Raw genomic sequence first — 18990 nt, forward strand, 5'->3', positions numbered from 1 at the left:
ATCCGTCAGCCTATCCGTTATTACCGCAAACAGGAAGGGGCTCAGCGCGGAACCCTGATGCAGTCCCATCTCTGCCTTAAATTCTTCTGACACACCTACAGGCGGATCTCACCGATGTTCTGCTTCCCTCATACACGTCCTGCACTACTCTGACATATTTCTCCGCCACACCACACTTGAGCATGCAGTACCACAGTTCCTGTATTCTGTATACTACTTTGAAAATGAATGTCGTTAGCCTCAGTTTGGACTCTCTGCGTAATCTTCACTGGTCTTTCCCAACAGGGAGATCGGGGCAGTTGTTCCGAACGGATCGCTGGCGATTGTTGTCGCGGGAGCCTGTCAAACAATGCAGAATGAAGTACTGCATTCCTGGCAATGGCCGGGTATATACAACCACGTCCTTGAGACTCATTGTGTGTGTTCGCCGCATTCAGCGGGAAACGCTTGACGAAAAAAGAAGCCATTGTTGTTGACATTTGATGACCTCTCAATCACCTCATTTCCCATTTGTGTTCTGACTCAAACGTAGTTTTTCCCGTATGTATTTCTTGGGGCTTCGGTGGTAGTCATGCGAGAAGAATCCCTCATCATAATCATCCTCCATATTCGTGGAGACAAATGAACTGGGCAAGCGAAGATGTCGGTGATGATTCAAAAGCGTCTTTAACTGACTCTGAAATGCATATTGGGGTTAGTTGTATGCGGCGGCGAGGGGAATCGCAATTTGAGTTGTGGAAATGTCCCATGGCCACAAAAAGACAGGCAACATCTGAACCCAGAAACGTCTCACTTACGCTGTCTCTGAGGGTTTTTTAGACATTAGCTTAGCCTGTGGAAGAACTCGTCCTTGCACAACAATCGGCTGTTCAAAAGGATTAAAACATCATATAATACAAAAAGATCAAGATTTCTGCAACATCAGGCAAGAACACTGAGCAGAAAGGTATTGGGCTAAATTTAAAATCTACAGCAGCAAGAATAGTCAGCAGCATTTTTTGTCGATATATTTTAAGGCCCACGACCTCCCCGCCGCCAAAAGTAAGCATTCGAAATGTACAGAATGTAAAGAATAATACAAAGTTATGTTCATTTACCTTTGGCGTTGAGCTACTAAGAGACGGACGGGTGCGTACCGTGACGAGGCGTCGTGGGGAACGGAGGACTAGGAGGCACGCGCACAACTTAATTCCACAAATTCGAACTTCCTCAGCCTTTCCCAGCGAAATAATTTCCTCGACTTCAGGTTCAACCTCCCACTTGGAACCTCTCAAGTCGAGCAGCAGCACCCACGTCTCTTTGGTATTTCTCGACGATTTCTTGTTTCGCTTTGGTGGACAAAACAACTCTTCTTCTTCTGCTCACTGGCACCTGCCATCAATTTCTTGGGGCTCATGGTGAAAAAAGATGAATAACTCCGCAAAGAAGTTGTACAGTATGGGTGTGCGAGAGCGTATGACAACGGATTCGGTGAACAAGATACAGGAAGTGAGTCACGGGTAAAGTTTGACGTTGCTCTTCGCCAAATGGACTGATGTGATGCTACGTGTTAGCCAATAGCGGGTGCTGCTCTGTTGCGCCACGCGTACCAGGAGACATGACGTGCGTCATGGCTAAAGATTGACATCCCTCCTAGCCAATCTGATGCCAGTAAGATGCTCCAGCTCTGGCCAATGTGAGAGGAGCTCAATAACGCTGCCTTCAAACCAAGATGCAGTACAGGATGCTTACGTTTGGTGGAATCCAGCGCCATTTTTTCCCTTTTGTATCCTGAATTTCTTTCGTAACGAGAGACAAAAATGTTGCGGGGAGGTTTTTCGTAACCACAATCTTTCATCAGTTGAGACTTTTGTAAGTAGAGGTACCACCACATATATATTCACTGATGTGAATGGAAAGAGCGGCAACAGTCAACGGCATTTTATGTAGCAAAAAAAAAAAATACAACGCATTGAATACTATATACAGTATGATTAACTACATGAAAAGAATTCCATGTGACGCATACAAGACGTGCAAATTTGAAGAGCATCAAGAATAACTCAGGAGCGTCGCAGGTGATGAACGTGTGTGAAGGGGCAAGTACGTTTCTTTCGGCTTGTCCCATTCGGGGTCGCCACAGTGTAACATCTCAGATGAAACGCTCATATTTGTTTGGCACAGTTTTTACACCCGATGCCCTTCCTGACGCAATCCCTCAGGGGGGAGTGGAGACCCCAGCTGGATACAAACTCGCGACCCATGCTTTACCAAACCACTGAGCTGTGGGGCCTCTGAAAGTGTTTAGAGGGGGATCCATCTAATTATGTTTGATGGGGAATGCAATGTACGGTTGACCAAAGCATCTTCGTCTGGCATCGAATGAGGCACATTGCATCATATTTCAAATAAACAATGCGCAAACTGTGCATTACATTTCGATTAGCGGAACACATTTCTGCACATGGCCCAAAGTTGATCAATGTGTGTGTGTGTGTGTGTTGCGGGTTCTGCAATTGCTCGTGTTGTGTGTTTATTTTGGTTTCTCAGACGCTAAAGTGCAGCAGCTTGCTTTGCAAGTCTTCTATACAACCCCGTGAGGTGCGGGAGGTCGTGTTGCAACCCACATTGTGGTTCTCAAACGACTTCGGGATTAGAATTCGCGCTAATATCGCTGACACGACGGAAAGCGTCCCTATTCGTGCGGTATCGGCAGTCGATTTCCTGTTGCGGAAGGAAACGCAGCAAATGATCCTGAGCTTCGGCTTTATTTTCGGGAACCACAAAACTCGTATCTACATCAGGTCCATTTTAGCTGGGCTTTAACCGCAACCTCGGTGGTCCTTCCCCCTCCACAGGTGGAGATCACACTGCAGGACGTCAACGACAATCCGCCTGTTTTCCCCAACGACATCCTGGACGTAACCATCGAGGAGAACGTGGGCGACGGCTTCAGGATAATGCAGCTAACAGCCACGGACGCAGACGAGGTAACGGCTCCCCAAGTTTCTTTCAGGACTCGCAGTGTTTTTGCACCTGTTTAGCAAGCCGAACGGCTTGGATTCAGAACGAAGCCTGAATTTTTATCTCATAGGGTAGAAACGGGAATACACGGACGGGATGCTCCTGGGGGTTTTGTGAGCTCCGGCAAAATGATTTCGTTCTGCAACACGCCTTGATAGCTACATTTAAGTTTGCGGTTGTAACACGGTAACTACGAAAGGGAGTTTTCTCTAAATTTTGCCAGGTATTATTTGCAAACAAGGAACAAAAGAAAATCCCGACGTAAGAGCTACCAGAATTGTGTCACTGGAACCATCCGGCGTAAATTCCGCCTTAGTGTAATGACATGAGTGTCTTCTTCGCACCCGAGCGATCCACCCGTGTCGTGCCACTCTCGCAAACAAAGCGGGATTACTGGCCAAGGCAGACGCTAGCTCGACGTGGCTAAAATTAGCCCCTGACCTTTGTTGCGGGTGACCCAGGAAGATTACCAACTCTCGTTTGCTCCAGCGCATCAACACATTGAACCACTCGCGCATAATCCCCTAAAACACAGCACTGACATGTGACCTTGGAAATTGTTCCGATGTTTCGCACGTTTTTCTTTTAACGTTATCTGAGAAGTCCTGCAGGAATGCGTCCCGCCCTGCCGCTAATCCTACACCCCCTGTCGCTAATCTCGCCTGCATTACATCACTGGTGTTCCCTTAAAAGACAACAAAAAAAAAGACAAAAAATATTTAAACCGTGAGTTACTAATATAGATATTTTTGCATTTAAAAAAGAAAAACATTTTTTGAAGTCATCACCAGGAAAAGTCAAAGCAGATCATTTTAGTCTGAGAGTAAAAAAATCCTTGCATTTTACATTTAAAGGTACATTTCAAGGATTGTAATTTTTGTCATAATTGGCATAACTAAAAATTTAGTTTAAGGCACTTATTATTTGTTAAGTGTGGGACACTTACATCTTTAAAAAAAAAAAAAAAAAAACATTTAAAGACAAGTTGTAATTGTGCCTCACATTTTGAAAACCAAAGAATTTTTCTTTGTCTTTCTGAAGTCATCGGTTTTGGCCGATGTCCCCTTTCAGTGAGGGACTGGTTTCTCGTCATCGGCTGCTTAGTCACAGTATGAACATTAAAGCCAGCGTCAAAAGTCGGGTCACCCATATCACAAAGGCGCAAAGTGGTCTGGACTTTAAATGACGAGGCCGTACGACTTTAAACGCAGCTGTCGGCGTCGCCCCCGCGTCGTGTGAGGAAAGTCATAAAGTCGCGCTTATGGGATTTTTATTTTTTTTTTTTCGAGACGATATACCACTGTAAATTTCAGAGCCTGCGGCGTGTTCGAGGCTGGGGGGTGGGACGACGCTGGATTTTAGGGACATCATTTGGCCTTTCATCTCGAAAGGCATATGGAATTGGAATTATGCTCACTTTTTCCCTCATGTGGATTTAAGGAGATGGCAGTCTGAGCTGTGGCCCACAAACTATTTTTGTCATTAGTTTAAAAAAAAAAAAAAAAAAACACATTTACCGAGCGCTGAATAGAAAAAGAAAGCGTGCACACTGTATACTAGAGATGTTTTGTAAAAAAAAAAAAAAAAAGGTTGCTAAGAAGTAAAAGTTGCTGTGTACGCCAGCCAAGTTCCTTGCCCACATCCTCGCACAGGAAACCGGAGTCGCACCGACACCGGGACCAGATCGGAAGATTCCTCTTTGCCGCCAAGCTGTTGACCAGCTGACGAGCTGCACGCAGACATCATAACCGTGTCGTCAAATTCTGTCTGGCCGGGCTTGTATTCACCCCGAAAAGGTTGAATTTCAATCAGCGTTTTAAGACCTCGGAGCATTACAGGTTAAATCTCTTGTGAAAACCTTTGTCGCCTCATTCGGCCGACACTTTTGATTTGATTTCTTAACTCCCGTGGAAAAATTTCACATGTGCATTTTTAATGAGGACAAATTACAACAGCAGGTGCTCCGGGAGAGCGTAGAAATCAACATCACCTACTGGGGAGCTTATGAAGCCTTCTTTGAGCTTGACGCGAAGGCATTAAAAAACCGGCAGCTGGTTTGTCCATTGATCCTTTTCAAGGGTTCTCTTGAGCGCCTGCCCGAGGACGAGTGCCACAACTACTCCGCAAATGCCAGGAGTTGGTCACAGCAGATGAGCAGGAGGGCGCTTCGGTTCAGGAAATTAAAAAGTTCCGACGAAGAAATGTGCACCGAAAGTCCAAATGTTGTGTGCGAGACTTCGTTCCACTTGACAAAACCAGTTAACGTCTTTCCGTTCCCTTCTTTATTCGATACAGTTTTGCATTTTCTTCCACACCGCAAGCTGGCAGCAGAGATTAACGGAAGTGAGAAAGGAAAAAGTTCGTTCGTCAATTGAACCCATTCGGTACGTTCACTCGCATCATTGCTTCGTTTGATCGAGTCCAGTTTAGGAACGACAGCCGGTCTACCAGTGGTGAAAAAAAAAAAAATTATAATAATACACAAAGTTAAAATCAGCGTAACGTTGCGAGGACTTTTCTGGAATTGCCCTTTCATTTCTTTTTAAAACTCTTTCTGTCAGACTCGAACCAAACACCAGGCTCGTGGGAACGTTGTATTTGTGCCAAGGAAACATGTTGAATCGATTCATCTCAAACATCTTTGTACGATGAAGTAGGTTCAGCCTGGGTTGTTAGCGGAAGCTACGAAGCCTGCCACATGCACACGTACCAGGTGGAAGCCAGGTGCATTGAAGATAAATCACAATCATGCATTTTCAAGGTTAATGTTGTACGATGAGTCTGAAATGATAAGGTGTTGGGGGATCATAATATTTATGGTTGGAATGATTGCTATAGAGACGAAGAAATATTTATACAGCGAGCTTTAATTGGCTGAGGCGGTCGGTTCCTGAACGCATCGTCCCCTCTGCCCTCTCTGACGCGTCAGCATCGCTGCCATCTTGGCCGAATTGCGGATAGGCCCGGAAAGCGATTCAAGACCTCTTCTTTCCTGGATAGCCACTGCGTCAAATAGAAACAGGTGACGGGTGTCAGCACGTAGTTTTTCAAACGTCTCGGTTGCCGAACGTTTCCCGAAGCCTTCGGTCTGCTAAATGTGTTTCCTTCTGCGCCTCCTGGAAGGCTGCTGTTTAATTGGTTAAGCCCAAATGATGTGTCTATCGAGGGCTGTAAAGTAGACTTGAGTCAAGGTCAAGAATAAGAGCGCTCGCTGTTAGTGTGTAAGATCTTAATCACATACTTTGCTAAAAAGATTACTGAGAAGAAGTTTTTTTCCTCCCCCCCGGTCGTTTTCGCAAAACGTCCCGGGCCCGCCTGCCGTGAAAATTAATTGGCAAGCCAATGAGCTTCGGTTTCCGGACCGCAGCCCAGGTGGCTGATGGGATTGCCAGAGCGAGAGTCACCGATTGATGACAGCGGGGGTTTGAGATGGGTACGGCCTCACGCCGGCTGCCTTCTTACTTTTTTGGTTTTACTGCGCCTCCACCTCAGAAGGAGTCTCTGGTAATGCAATGAGACAAGGTCAAGCCTTCAATAAAAAGTCAAGATAAGAATCGTGACCAACTGCAGTAACTTTCAAGACTGGCTGGCGTGTTTTAACTCGCCAACCTAGTTTGACTTTTTCAGTTTATTAAGATGAAGTCTCCACTCACTTGGAGCGCTTTGTTTTCGCGCCGCCCTCAGTCGGTCAGAGTTGTTCTCCTTATTGTAGCCAAATGAACATGTGCTAAAGTTTCGAAAGCACTTCCTGCCCCTTAGTCTTGCTCTCCTACATCGACAGCAACTAGTACACATGCCAATAAAACAGCGCAGTTACAAAACACCCAGAGGCCACGTCCTTGTGTGAATATAATTGTCATCAGGCAGCAACTCGTAAATATGTTAATATACTTATCTCCACATAAGCCCTCCCATTGTCCTGGCAGAATCAAAAAGCACCCCGCAAACCTCCCCAGACACTAGTGAAAGAGACTTCTCGCTTGGCTTTTAAGCAGTGTAACCAGAGCCTTCTCCTCATCCGCTGAATGACAGACGCTTTTTTTGATGTTGCTTTTTTATTTAACGCGTAAAAAAAAAAAAAAAAAACCCCAAAAAAAAAACAGTCAAGGCGAAATAGACGTCCGATCTCCTATTGTCGTCGGCGCGAACCTGAACGTCAGGCCTCTGTCATCGCGCCCTTTCACGCTTCGTATCGCATTCAGGGCCTCCTCTCCGGTTCCTAAGCCCCGTGCCGTGACTGCAATAGTGGCTGTCACGTGCTGTGCTGCTTGTAGCAGAGAAGCTATTAGCTGCTTTATAAGGGGAACTCAGCCAACCTTCAAACATGGAAGGGTTTTGTTCGGTTTTGAACATTGCAATACAACACGGAATACAAGGAGTTCACTCAAATGTCTATCATAGTCTTGTCTAGCCGTGACTTTACTGGATACTCAAGTCAGTCAACGGTCACACTTACATCTAGAACTGCCTGCCCCAAGTTAACGTAAGCACCAAAGTAATCAGATTTTCCACAGGATTGAGACACTTTCATCACCAATCAATCAACAAATCAAATCGATCAGTCAGTCAATCAATCGATCAATCGAGTAGGGGTACTCCTGAAGACTCTGAACTCGATTTTTAAAAAATGGAAAATCGACAATAACTGCAAACTGATCACTTTTTATCCCTCCCTACTTCAAGGGCCCAAACGCGCTGGTGACATACACCATAATCAGCGGTGCAGACGACAGTTTCCGAATTGACCCCGAGTCCGGCGACCTGATCGCCACCAAAAAACTGGACCGGGAACGCCGATCCAGTTACTCCCTGCTGGTGCGGGCTGACGACGGTCAACAGTCGTCCGACATGAGGCTCAACATCACCGTCGAGGACGTCAACGACCACACTCCCAAGTTCTCGCGCCCCACATATTCGTTCGACATCCCTGAAGATACGTCACCGGGTAAGGACTTTTTCGAGAGTCTCGTACTTGGGTCTAGTGAGTGTCTCTGGACCAAATTTTGATCCTGATACTGAACCCACACTTGCACCTTATCCCACATCATCAATAGATGAATAGTAGTGTGGTCATCGACCAACTGTGACCAAGTACCTTGAGCAAGATACTTAACTCCCTAGTTATTCTACGGTAGAAAACAAGTGAAAGCCATGGCAGCACAGAGGACTAGCGTTTAGCACATCTCCCGAGTAGTTTTGAGGTCAGTGGTTAGAATCTCTGCTACTGGAGTTTTTATGATCTCACATGCTTGTGCGGGTTTTTGTCTGGTACTTGAGCTTCCTCCCACATCCCCCAAACATGCACGCTAGGTTCATTAAAGACTCCTCATAGTGGACGGCCGTTTCTCTGTACTGGATATGCTCTGCCATTCACTGCCGACCAGTGCACGATGTACTCGACCACTTTCGCCAAAGTCCGCCTCCAGATCTCCAGCTAACCTCTGAAGACGGAAAACGGATATGTAGTTTGTGAAAGTAGTTTTCCATCGGTATTCGACGGCCAGCCTAGTTTTGTACCATTATACATGGTACAATGTATTTATTAATCACGTGAGCATCTGGCAGGCTGTCGGGGTGTTTTATTTGAAAAACTGTCCAAATTTTTGGGAGCCACGAATGAGTCATCAATATTCATAGATAACCTCCCGCTGAGTCCTCATTTAATTGCATTGACAGCGAAAAGCTTTTTGTGTCACCGACCGCCTCGCAGGCTCCATTGTGGCGGCGATCCTGGCCAGCGACTCTGACTCAGGGGTGAACGGCGAGGTCACGTACTCGCTGGAGGACGACGACGACGTCGAGACGTTCCTGCTTAACCCGGTCACCGGCGTTTTCAACGTGACACGGTCGCTGGACTACGAGAACCAGCAGTACTACATCCTGACGGCCAAAGCGTTGGACGGCGGCGGGCAGGCCAGCACAGTCCGGGTGTATTTCAACGTCCTGGACGTGAACGACAATGCGCCGATGTTCAACACCAGCGCGTACAGCGCGTCGGTTTTGGAAAGCCTGCCGCCGGGATCCAGCATCGTTACTGTCAGTGCCAGTGATGCAGATGATGGTATGTACGAGGACGAAAATTAACACACAAACAGTACACATCCAAGACATAAGAGCTCCTTCCTTGAACATCCATTTTTTGAGAAACGTATCCTCACAAGGATCGCGGGAGTACCGGAGCCAATCCCAGCTATCATCAGGCGGAAGTGCTTACCAGCCATACCGCTTGCATTGGAATGTCTGATTAGTATTTTGGTATGGGCCAAATAGCTTCCCCTGGCCTATTTGAAGTTGACCCGCAGTTTAGATCGTGCGTCTCAGGGAGGGATGACGAGATCCAGGAATCTCGATGCTTGCGGTACGGTATTTTAAAAAAAAAAAAAAAAAAAAAGAGCCTACTCGGTGCCCAAACAAACACCGCAGGACATCCAGCCAGTCTTTGGTAATGGCAGACGTGGTATTCTTAATAAATGTTCCAAGGGGAAATTGAAAGTATGACTGATATGAGAAATATTAATGCGTCCAAATGCGATCAACAACTAAGCTCATCTTGGAAACTTTGTCTCGCTGAATTAATAGCCATCAACCGTCGCCGCTACGGTCATCCTCTGGCCGTACACAACCTCATATTCCTTGTCATGCGTGCATCATATATCATGGGAGTCCAACCTCACGTCACGCATGGAATAACTTCTGAAATAAAAACGCGCTCAACCATGTGATTAAGAGTGAGATCAGGTGGTGGCTTTCGCCAAGCCCGCTGTAATTACCGCTACGCGCGAGCCTTTGAATGCACCGGTTGTGACCTAAATTCCCAGGGAATACGGCGTCCAGTCCTCCCGCCGGCCTCCTCGCCGCAATCTCGTAAAATGTACGGCCGCCCGTTCCCACTGTCCAAATAAAACACCGCCATTGTTCGCACTTCCTAAGCCCTGCCCTTTGACCCGCCCCCACTTTGTCTGGGGACGGCCTGAACTGGGATGGAAGTGGCACTCGTGCCTTTAATAAGCCATTACTTGTGGACTGTAAATGCGCTCTGCCCGAGTGTGGGAAGGTGCGCATGCTTTCCGCGCTCCAATTCAGTTCATTTCCATCCCTCCGAGCTCTCTCAAGTTGAGTTTCGATCAGGGGTTCTCAAACTTTTTGGCTCTTTGGACCCATTACCGGGAAATTCTTTTTCCAAGGGTGCCCGTGTAATTCCAACGGCACGATTGCCTTAAATCCCATGAAAAAGAGGAAGCACTTGGAAAATTTTTGGGAGAAAGAAATGGAAATGTTATGAAAACAAACACACCAAGCTGTGGCTCGCCAAATCAATCCGCACAACTAATATTTGTGTTGTGAAAACTGCATTCAGAAGCGCTTTGACGTGTTTGTCTTTGGCCTGCCGTGGAACCGAGATTTGCGAGGACGGGAGCGGCGGGTTCCAGCGCTTGTGCAGCGTACACAATTTGTGGAAACGGATTCCAGATAATGCATTTGAGCAAGTTTAGCATATCTGAGCATGTCATCTGAAACAATGGACGCCGGGAAAAATGTTCAATCTTCCACAATCGGGAACAATGTATTTGTTATCGAGATCCTTTATTAATTCAAGGTCGTACGTTAGCACGACTTGCAGGTTGATTTTTGTTGATTCTGACTTTTTGTGTGTGTGTAGGGGGTGGGGAGTGGTTGTAAATTCTCTCCAACGGTCAATTTCATTAAAATTTTTGACCATATGTTACATGTCCACCCAAGCCGAGTATTATTTGGAAGCAAATCTTTTACAATGGACCATTATGTAGCTTGAACTGGCTTGGCTCATTAACAATCGAATGACAAAGCACTGCCCTAAGAGTAGTCATTTTTTTTTAACCGTTATCAAAAAAGTTTGCAAACAGGAAAAAACAGCTTGTCAAAAACAGTCTCGTGTCACGTCTGGAAACTGCAAACAATCAGTGGTTTCCTGGTCTTCGCTATTTTTTCACGACGCAGACACTGACTTCCCCTCAAAACTTTGCAAGCTTTTTTTTTTTTTTTAAATCATAATATGCTCTCTGTGTCAGATTTGGAAGTTGCCACGTCAACACAATTTACCTAAAATGACCCAAGAATGTTTGCATGTACATTATGGGGGCTGTTTATTAGCTTTAACTTTCCGTCTCATTAAAACAGTTCCAAGGTGTCTTCATAACATTTCTGGAACATGGGGTATTCCAGTTTTTCAGGCAATTGTTTTGTTATGGTTGAATTCAGCCCGTTTTGAGGTGGGCGGCCCCGTCCCCTGCCTTCCCTTCTCTCCACTGCTGGACCAACACTGACAACCGGAGGATTTCCACGACGACCGAGGCAGCGCTCGGGGGTAGCCACTAGTGAGCGGCTGTGACTAGCCCGCAGTCGTCGTCTATATTTTCACCTGTGAAGGCGCCGCCTAATCACCAATTGTGACCATCACCAATGATCACATGTAGTCGGGTCATCATTAGAAAGTGCCGGATCTTGGCCCGGCCATGTTGCCGAGTCAAGGGCGAAGATAATAACAATGACAATCATCGCATTGTGTTCATTGAATTGATTTCTACAATTTGATTCTCGCCGTTCACATATTTTGGAATGGATTACATCTAACATCCACCACATGAGCTCAGAACCTGTCTACCTGTGCCCCTAAACAATTAACCAACGTCGTCTTGGACCTGGATTCTTGGTTCCAAGACTGTCCGTGGACATGGCAGACCAGGTTTCTGGCACCAAATTATCACTGTCCTTGGCGCACGTCAAACGACACCCCCTCATATCACATTGGTCTTCCAGATCGGCAAACACACGCAGTGAGGCATGCACTTGTACCAAAATCTTTTTGCGCTCCTCTACAGATGTGCCATCTCTAAAAAAAAAAAACAACTCAAAAAGTTAATTTTATCTGAAAAATCTGTAGTTTATCCACACTATCATCCCAGAATCCCTTCTAAGGCCAGTAAGTAAGAGTGTGCATACTTGAACATTAGTTAACAGTGACTGATATTTTGAATTACTTAATATGCAATATATTATACATTGCTATTATTGTTTTGTACCGTCCAATCTTCTAATTGCTCTCTCCGTGACGTGTCTTTCAGGTCCCAATGCAGAGCTCATATACAAAATTGCATCGGGCGATCCGCAGGACCACTTTGTCATAACGAAAGAGGGTGTCCTGAAAACCAGGAAGGCCTTGGACAGGGAGACGCAGTCCTTCTACAACCTGGTGATCACGGTTAACGACCTGGCTCCATTTCCGACGACCCGTTTCACCAGCACTGCGCAGGTGTCCGTCATCCTGCTGGACGTCAACGACTGCCCACCGACGTTCATCTCGCAAATGATGACGTACATCCAGGAGAACACACCGGTGGATACGGCGGTCTTCACCGCCCAGGCTGCGGATGCTGACAGCGGGCCCAACAGTTACGTCGAATATTCTCTCAAGGGACCGTTCAGTAACAAGTTCAGAATTGATACCATTGACGGGGAGGTCCGGTTGATTGGAGAATTGGACCGAGAGGAGCTGGCCAACTACACCCTGACAGTTGTCGCCACTGATAAAGGCGAGCCGCCGCTTTCCTCCACCATGGATGTGACCATGTTGGTTCTGGACGTCAATGACAACACGCCGAGCTTCTCCCAAAATATTTACGACATTGAGATCGAGGAGAACACATTGACTGGGACCGACATCATCCAAGTGTTTGCCACTGACGCAGATGAAGGCACCAACGGGCAAATCCGCTTCTCTATCTCCGGGGGAAATCCCAATGGAGACTTCAGAATGGATTCGGTCACAGGAATGGTCTCTGTGGCCAAGCAGCTGGACCGCGAAGTCCAGTCGTCGTACTCGCTGGTTGTCCAAGCGTCCGACCGTGGAAGCAGTCCCAGGGTTGACCGTGCGACGGTCAACATCGTGTTGCTGGACATAAATGACTGCTTGCCTGTGTTTGAGCTCTCTCCTTACACGGTCAACGTTCAGGAGAACCTCGAGGCTTTACCAAGAAACATACTTCAGGTAACTTACTTGGTTCTTTTGTCCAGTGGTTGACTTATTTAAGCTGTTAGCACATCAGTAACATTCACAGACAAGTTGTCTGAGTGAGCAGATTGTTGTATTTCTGAATGACAGTCCTGAGACCTCAAACGAGATAACGCCCTCAACTGATTTCTTGCAACAAACTCAATAAGGCTACGCATGTAAGCGGTGTCACTACCACTGAAATGATGGTGTTTCTTCTGACCACATGTCATGAGAAAAACACGAGTGAACTGATGATTTAATGATGGAAGACTACAATTTGTCCTGCACAATTTGGGTTCCGCAGGATTTCACCAAAATATGCGGCTCGTCTTAAACGCACCACAGAAGTCATTACGTTCGTGACCACCATGGTGAGTTAAATGAGCCGTGTAAAAAAATGGAGGAGAAGGACTAATTTCCAGAGTCTCCACTCAGTTGGGAATCAGAAAGTATGTTTTTTTTTTTTTTTTTCCCCCCCCTGTTTTTGCTGATTCCCATAGAAAATCCACTCGGACAAATTGAATAAGTAATGAACTTCCTGCTCTCCAAAATTACATTCGCAGCGCCACTGTGATGAAATTGACCCTCTGGCGCTACGTTGTTGCCCACAACTATCACATCAATGCGATGACCGCAGATCATCGCAACTTCCCGATAAGCACAGTAGCTTAGGTTAGGTTAGCGTGTCTGCCTCATAGTCAAGAGTCCCTGGGTTTGTTTGTAGCTTCTCTCTTTGCTTGTGTGGATTTTCTCTGGGTAGCCACACGTGACAAAAACATGCACGTTGGGTTCACATAAGACTCAAATTTGTTGGTGTGAATGGTTGTCAGGACTTTACCTGATGTCTCTCTGGGATACCCTTTTTTCCATTACTGGTGAGACGCAATGCTAAAGAGGACTAGCGGTATTGAAAATAGCTGGACGGCTGGACAACTCACTAGCACGTTCTTACGCTGCTTTTACGGTGGAGAACTTTGACAACACCCGAGGCCTCCAATGCCATATATTTGTTTTACGCCGCTGTAGCTCTCCCGTTGTTATTATGCCCTCAGACATAGTGCTGTCCAAGGCGAGCTCAATATCCACCACAATTATACATAACCATAGAGGGAATAGAATCCCGGCCCAGTCCCGACGCCCTAGGAAGACTGGGGTGCTGGGGGGTTGGGGGGGACTCGATATCAAACTGTTCTGGCACAAGAAGGCATACACATATGGAAGTCACAGCCTTCTCAATTTGTTCCAGGTTGTCGCCAGGGACGATGACCAAGGCGCCAACGGTCATCTCAGCTACATGCTCGGCGGCGGCAACGATGGAGGCGCATTCAGCTTGTCGTCCAGCGGTCAACTGAGTCTGACTCAGACTCTGGACCGCGAGGCTCAAGGGAAATATGTCCTGCTGATCACAGCCGCCGACTCGGGTAAGGCAGAATTTTGAGGTTCTTAGCTACGAGGGCTGGCTTCAAGAATAGATTGCTCATTTATGCAGTTTTTACCTCTTTATTTTATTGTTTTACATGAAATTGTGTTTATCTGGTTAGCGCTGTCCCAAAATGGTTCCTGTTGGAATTCTGTCACATTTTTCCAGCTCACTGAAGAAATCCCAAATTGGGAAATATAATACATATAATAAACTTGCGTGCAGTCAACAAATATTTTGATTTCATGGTGTGCGCAGCGCTTGTTTTGCGTGGCCCGATAAGCAAAACACTGGAGCGTTTTTAGCTTGCAAACCAGCGGGTGTCTTTTACGACCTGGTCCCTTGAAGTCCATTGAGCGGCCTTGACCGAACAGCATCTCGGGTTTATTTGGATACGGCGGTGGGGCTCGTTTTATTCAGATAAAAGCTTAACTTGTTATTGCTCGGAGGCCGGTTAATGTGCAGTTAAATGAGTACATGCGTTGCCTTGTTGCAGCCAAATCACATGGTGCCCAGACTAAGTATATGTTTACCCCCTCACCCCCAGCCACTCCGGCATAGTTGTGATGATCTATGGGCGGTTCTGTATCATTCCTGGACACACGCTGTATTTTGGACTATGCAGAGGCGTCGGTGAGGATTGTCTCAACTGCTGCAGAGATTTGCACTGAATAGTCTCCGGACGGATGAACGAAGGAGCGGAGGGGAGTCCTCAGAGTTTGGCTTCCGAACAAAGTCTTTGGTCAGGTTGTTGACGGACAGCTGCTGGGGTCTAAATTCCGACGACCTCGCCGCGACACCATCAATTTTGAAAGAACAAAAGATGCAACTTTTATTTTTGCTCTTGGAAATGGCTGTTTTTAATCACGTCTTTCTGTTTGGGAAGCCCGTTTTTATCACATTCCTTCCCTCTGCGCGATGCCTCAAATTGGTGACAGCTCATAAATAGAAGATATCGCTCGTGGGGGGAAATGGAAAAAACCTGTCGGGGGCACGACCGTTGCCATCGTAAAACCCTTACAAACAGTTCAAGTGATGTTTTCAATTTACATTTTAATGTTAAAACCAGCCATATAAGAATAACAACTTTTATTAATAAGACCTAAAAGCAATAAAGCAGCACTGTTATCTTTAAAGGAGACATTATTCATTTCCCCCCCCCCACTTTTTGCATTTTCTTCCATATTTTACAACATTTTCGAAGGTGTTTTTCGTGGCCATGATGAGCAGGGGCGGAGCCAGTGTGCTGCAACTCAGCGAGCGGCTACTTGCCCTCAAATAGAAGTGCGAGCCGGTCCGTAGACACGAAAATCTGTTTTTGTTTAATTCACTCCTCACCAAGTAAGAGCGTTGAACTTTGCCAATGAGTGTAGCGGATCTGCGAATGTGGCGCATGCAGCAGACCCAAATATTTCGAACTCAATGACTCGTACGTGCCAGTTCTGCGAAGCTCTAGCTTTCCTTTCCGGTTTCGACGTGAGATCGCTTCTGTGTATGCAGCAGTCAAAGCTACGAGCACCCCTTCCGCCAAGCTAGCTTTCAAGTCGTGGGCCAAAACGGGATCCGTATTATGTCAATGAGCCAAACTCACGCGTCACTTTGCGGAAAAATAGAGCGCCGTCTACGTTGAATTGACGCTGGGAGTCGCAGTGGACTTTCTTCACGTATGTAACAAATTCCGTTCCTTCTTTTGGAGTATGTTTTGTATGAAAAAACAAATATCCACAACGAAAAAAAAGAAAACAACTCTTGATGATGACTATCATGATCAAATATCGGATTGTATAACTTTGCGATACATCGGATAATCAGTGAGACCAAACTCAGTCAAACGAGCATCAACGGATTGATTCTGCATGTGGGTCTCGCTTTTTCTTTGGCTTTTTGTGGCTGTTGCGGAGCATGAAAACCGATATAGTAAGTCGCGGACCGAGCTACATTCTCACGAGGCAGCGGTGCAAAGGCTGCCGCCCGGTACACTGCGATTTATGAATGAATATTGTTTCTTGACTTTTTTTTTTTTTTTTTTCAATTGATTTTTCCTCATGTTACACAGACTTAGGTGGAAAGCTGTGCCCCGACGGTTTCTTCACGTTATATTTACGCATTCACTTTCTAGAAAAGCACGTTTAGAAGTTTGTGCCACATGGACAGAGCTGCCCGACGACAGAACATACTAATTTAGCGCTGGATGGCTTTTTTGTACTGTTCACATGGAGTCCTTATTTAGAGCCCTCGACGGTGCTTCCAAAATATTTTGACAAGACTTTTTCAGTACAATGTTGGTGAGAGGCGGAGAAAGAGAGAGAGAGAGCGAGAGAGAGAAAGGATCTGGGTTAGAATATCAAAATATCAAAAAAACCCATAATCAAGAGCCCAGTCTAAATTATCCGCCAGTGTTTTCTCACATTTTTGAGGCCTGGGGCCCGGAGACGACGGAGGGAAAATTCTCCCAGGCGCGATTTTGGCGCGACGGGCTGAAAAGGTGGAAGACGCGTCTGCAGCGTCTACCGCGGCTCAATCGTGACCGCAGTTGACATTTCAAAAGCCGTCGTTATCTTCCCCTCCGCGGTGCCAGATTTTCGCCCGGAGACACGCGGCGGACAGACAAATGAGGCTGTCAGACAAGATATCGGCGCTGTGACACCGATTAGACGGACATTTGCTGTACTCGCTCCTGAAATATGTTTCTGCTTTTTTTCCCCGCGTACATCATGGCAGTACGATTCCATCTTCTGATTTAAACACCTTTTTTTTTTTTTTGCCATTTCAATCTAATCTGTTGAGGGCCTTCAGAGTGTAACTTCAAATATATTTGCAATGTGAATGTTTCTTTGACCGATCAGATTTTGAAATTCCAACCACACAAGGCCGGTGCAATATTAGCATTTTTCATTCTACTGGAATTATGGGTAAAGCGATGTTTAAAGGGAAATTCCAGTGGTTTGGATCAACAATGTATCCAACGGATCATGTTATATGTACTGCATCTTGACAATGTAATGTTAATCCTCTCTCATGTAATGGTGTTTTGAGAATATTTTTATCGACAATTACGCATTTTCGGAGGCGCCGCCATTTTGGCGAGTCACATGACCCGCGTGCGCGGATGTGACCTGTTACGTGCCACTCCAAACGCTCGATTACATGGGCCACCTTTATGCCCTGCGCTGATTTCTCAGATTTATCCTCATCTGATGAAGAAATAGCAGTATCGGTTGATCGGCGCCGGGGCTCGGTGAGCTCGCTCATCAGACTCCGCGTCATTCCCATCTGAAGAACCATCCGAATATTCAACTTTATTTACAGCCGCAGGTTCAAATCCGTATGGACGTATTCCTCCGTCTTCCCGATCGACCGACACTGCTATTTCTTCATCAGATGAGGATAAATACGAGAAATCGGCGCAGGGCATAAATGGTGTCCCATGAAATCGAGCGTTTGGAATGGCACGTAACACGTCGCATCCGCGCGAATTTCCCTTTAACATCCGACGTCCACTTTTCCCATGCATGAATTGTCGGATTGTGGGATGCCACAATCGGCCCAGCGTCCCGTTTTGTGAAATCACGCACCTTTGCTGCAGTTTAACTGTTACCTACCAGTGGCAATTTTGCAGGATCTCTGCGTAAAATGACCAAATGTCATCATTGAGCAAGTGAAACATGGCGCTGACTCAGCGGTCCTCAAACTGTTTTGTGTCCACGGCCCTTTTGAAGTGAAAGATTTGTGACTATCACATTTAGAACGTCTTGCGCAGAGAGTTGACAGGCACAATATTTGGCCTTCTGTGTTTAAGGGATGGGCATGAAACTCGAGACCCCCGGGGGGCCGCCACTGAAGAAAATGATGAGGGCGCCTCCTTCGTTTTTCTTGCTAAAATCTGCACCAAAATTGCCAAAGCTTCTTCACTTTTAATAACAGCGAGACGTTGAAAGGATTTGTAGATTTAATCATACGATTCGGTGATTTACATTTACATTCGTGCTTCCACGGTCGGAACGGCTCTCCGAGGGAAAAAAATCACAACTACAACGTGGCCCGCGACGAGAATGACTTTGAAAGTTTAAGGGAAAAGCTGTTTGCCGCATTCCTAAGTAAACGACTACACTTTATTGCCAAGATCTGGCATGCGTTGAGGACAAAATGCAATAAGAGTGGAAAATGAATGATATACCTGAATCCTACTGCGACAAAAATTACATTACTGTACACATAAACTACACGCTGGAGGTGAAAGCCATAAAAAGGCGTTAAATAATGGTGTTCCTCAGCTCCTTGAGAGAATTTTTGTCAGTCTGTGTGTGGTGGTGAGAACGTCCTCAGGGCACAGTGACGTGCCCTCACCACATTCGGGCACATTTATTAAAGAGAAGCTCGAGTAAATCTTTAAACCCATGACCATTATGGCGGATATGGTCGGGCAGAAAGCCCGCGTATTTATATTCGCAGTGTTTGCGTACGTCGCGTTGCGTTTTCTTTAAGCTGCGGCTGAAATATCCGGGCGTCTCTCTGGGGGCGACAAAAGACGTGTTGA

General features: G+C 46.2%; 1 protein-coding gene across 1 annotated transcript in view; it reads left to right on the forward strand.

Moving 5' to 3' along the window:
* Positions 1 to 18990, forward strand: part of fat4 (FAT atypical cadherin 4) — a 113732-nt gene that overhangs the window by 56807 nt on the left and 37935 nt on the right. Inside the window, exons 2-6 of the mRNA XM_061834546.1 lie at positions 2838 to 2969; positions 7687 to 7948; positions 8714 to 9064; positions 12105 to 13027; positions 14280 to 14454. Of these exons, the coding sequence (XP_061690530.1) occupies positions 2838 to 2969; positions 7687 to 7948; positions 8714 to 9064; positions 12105 to 13027; positions 14280 to 14454 (1843 nt within the window). The remainder of the gene's footprint in view (positions 1 to 2837; positions 2970 to 7686; positions 7949 to 8713; positions 9065 to 12104; positions 13028 to 14279; positions 14455 to 18990) is intronic.

Source organism: Syngnathoides biaculeatus, chromosome 11, assembly GCF_019802595.1.
Source record: "Syngnathoides biaculeatus isolate LvHL_M chromosome 11, ASM1980259v1, whole genome shotgun sequence".
In the NCBI taxonomy this organism is placed as follows: domain Eukaryota; kingdom Metazoa; phylum Chordata; class Actinopteri; order Syngnathiformes; family Syngnathidae; genus Syngnathoides; species Syngnathoides biaculeatus.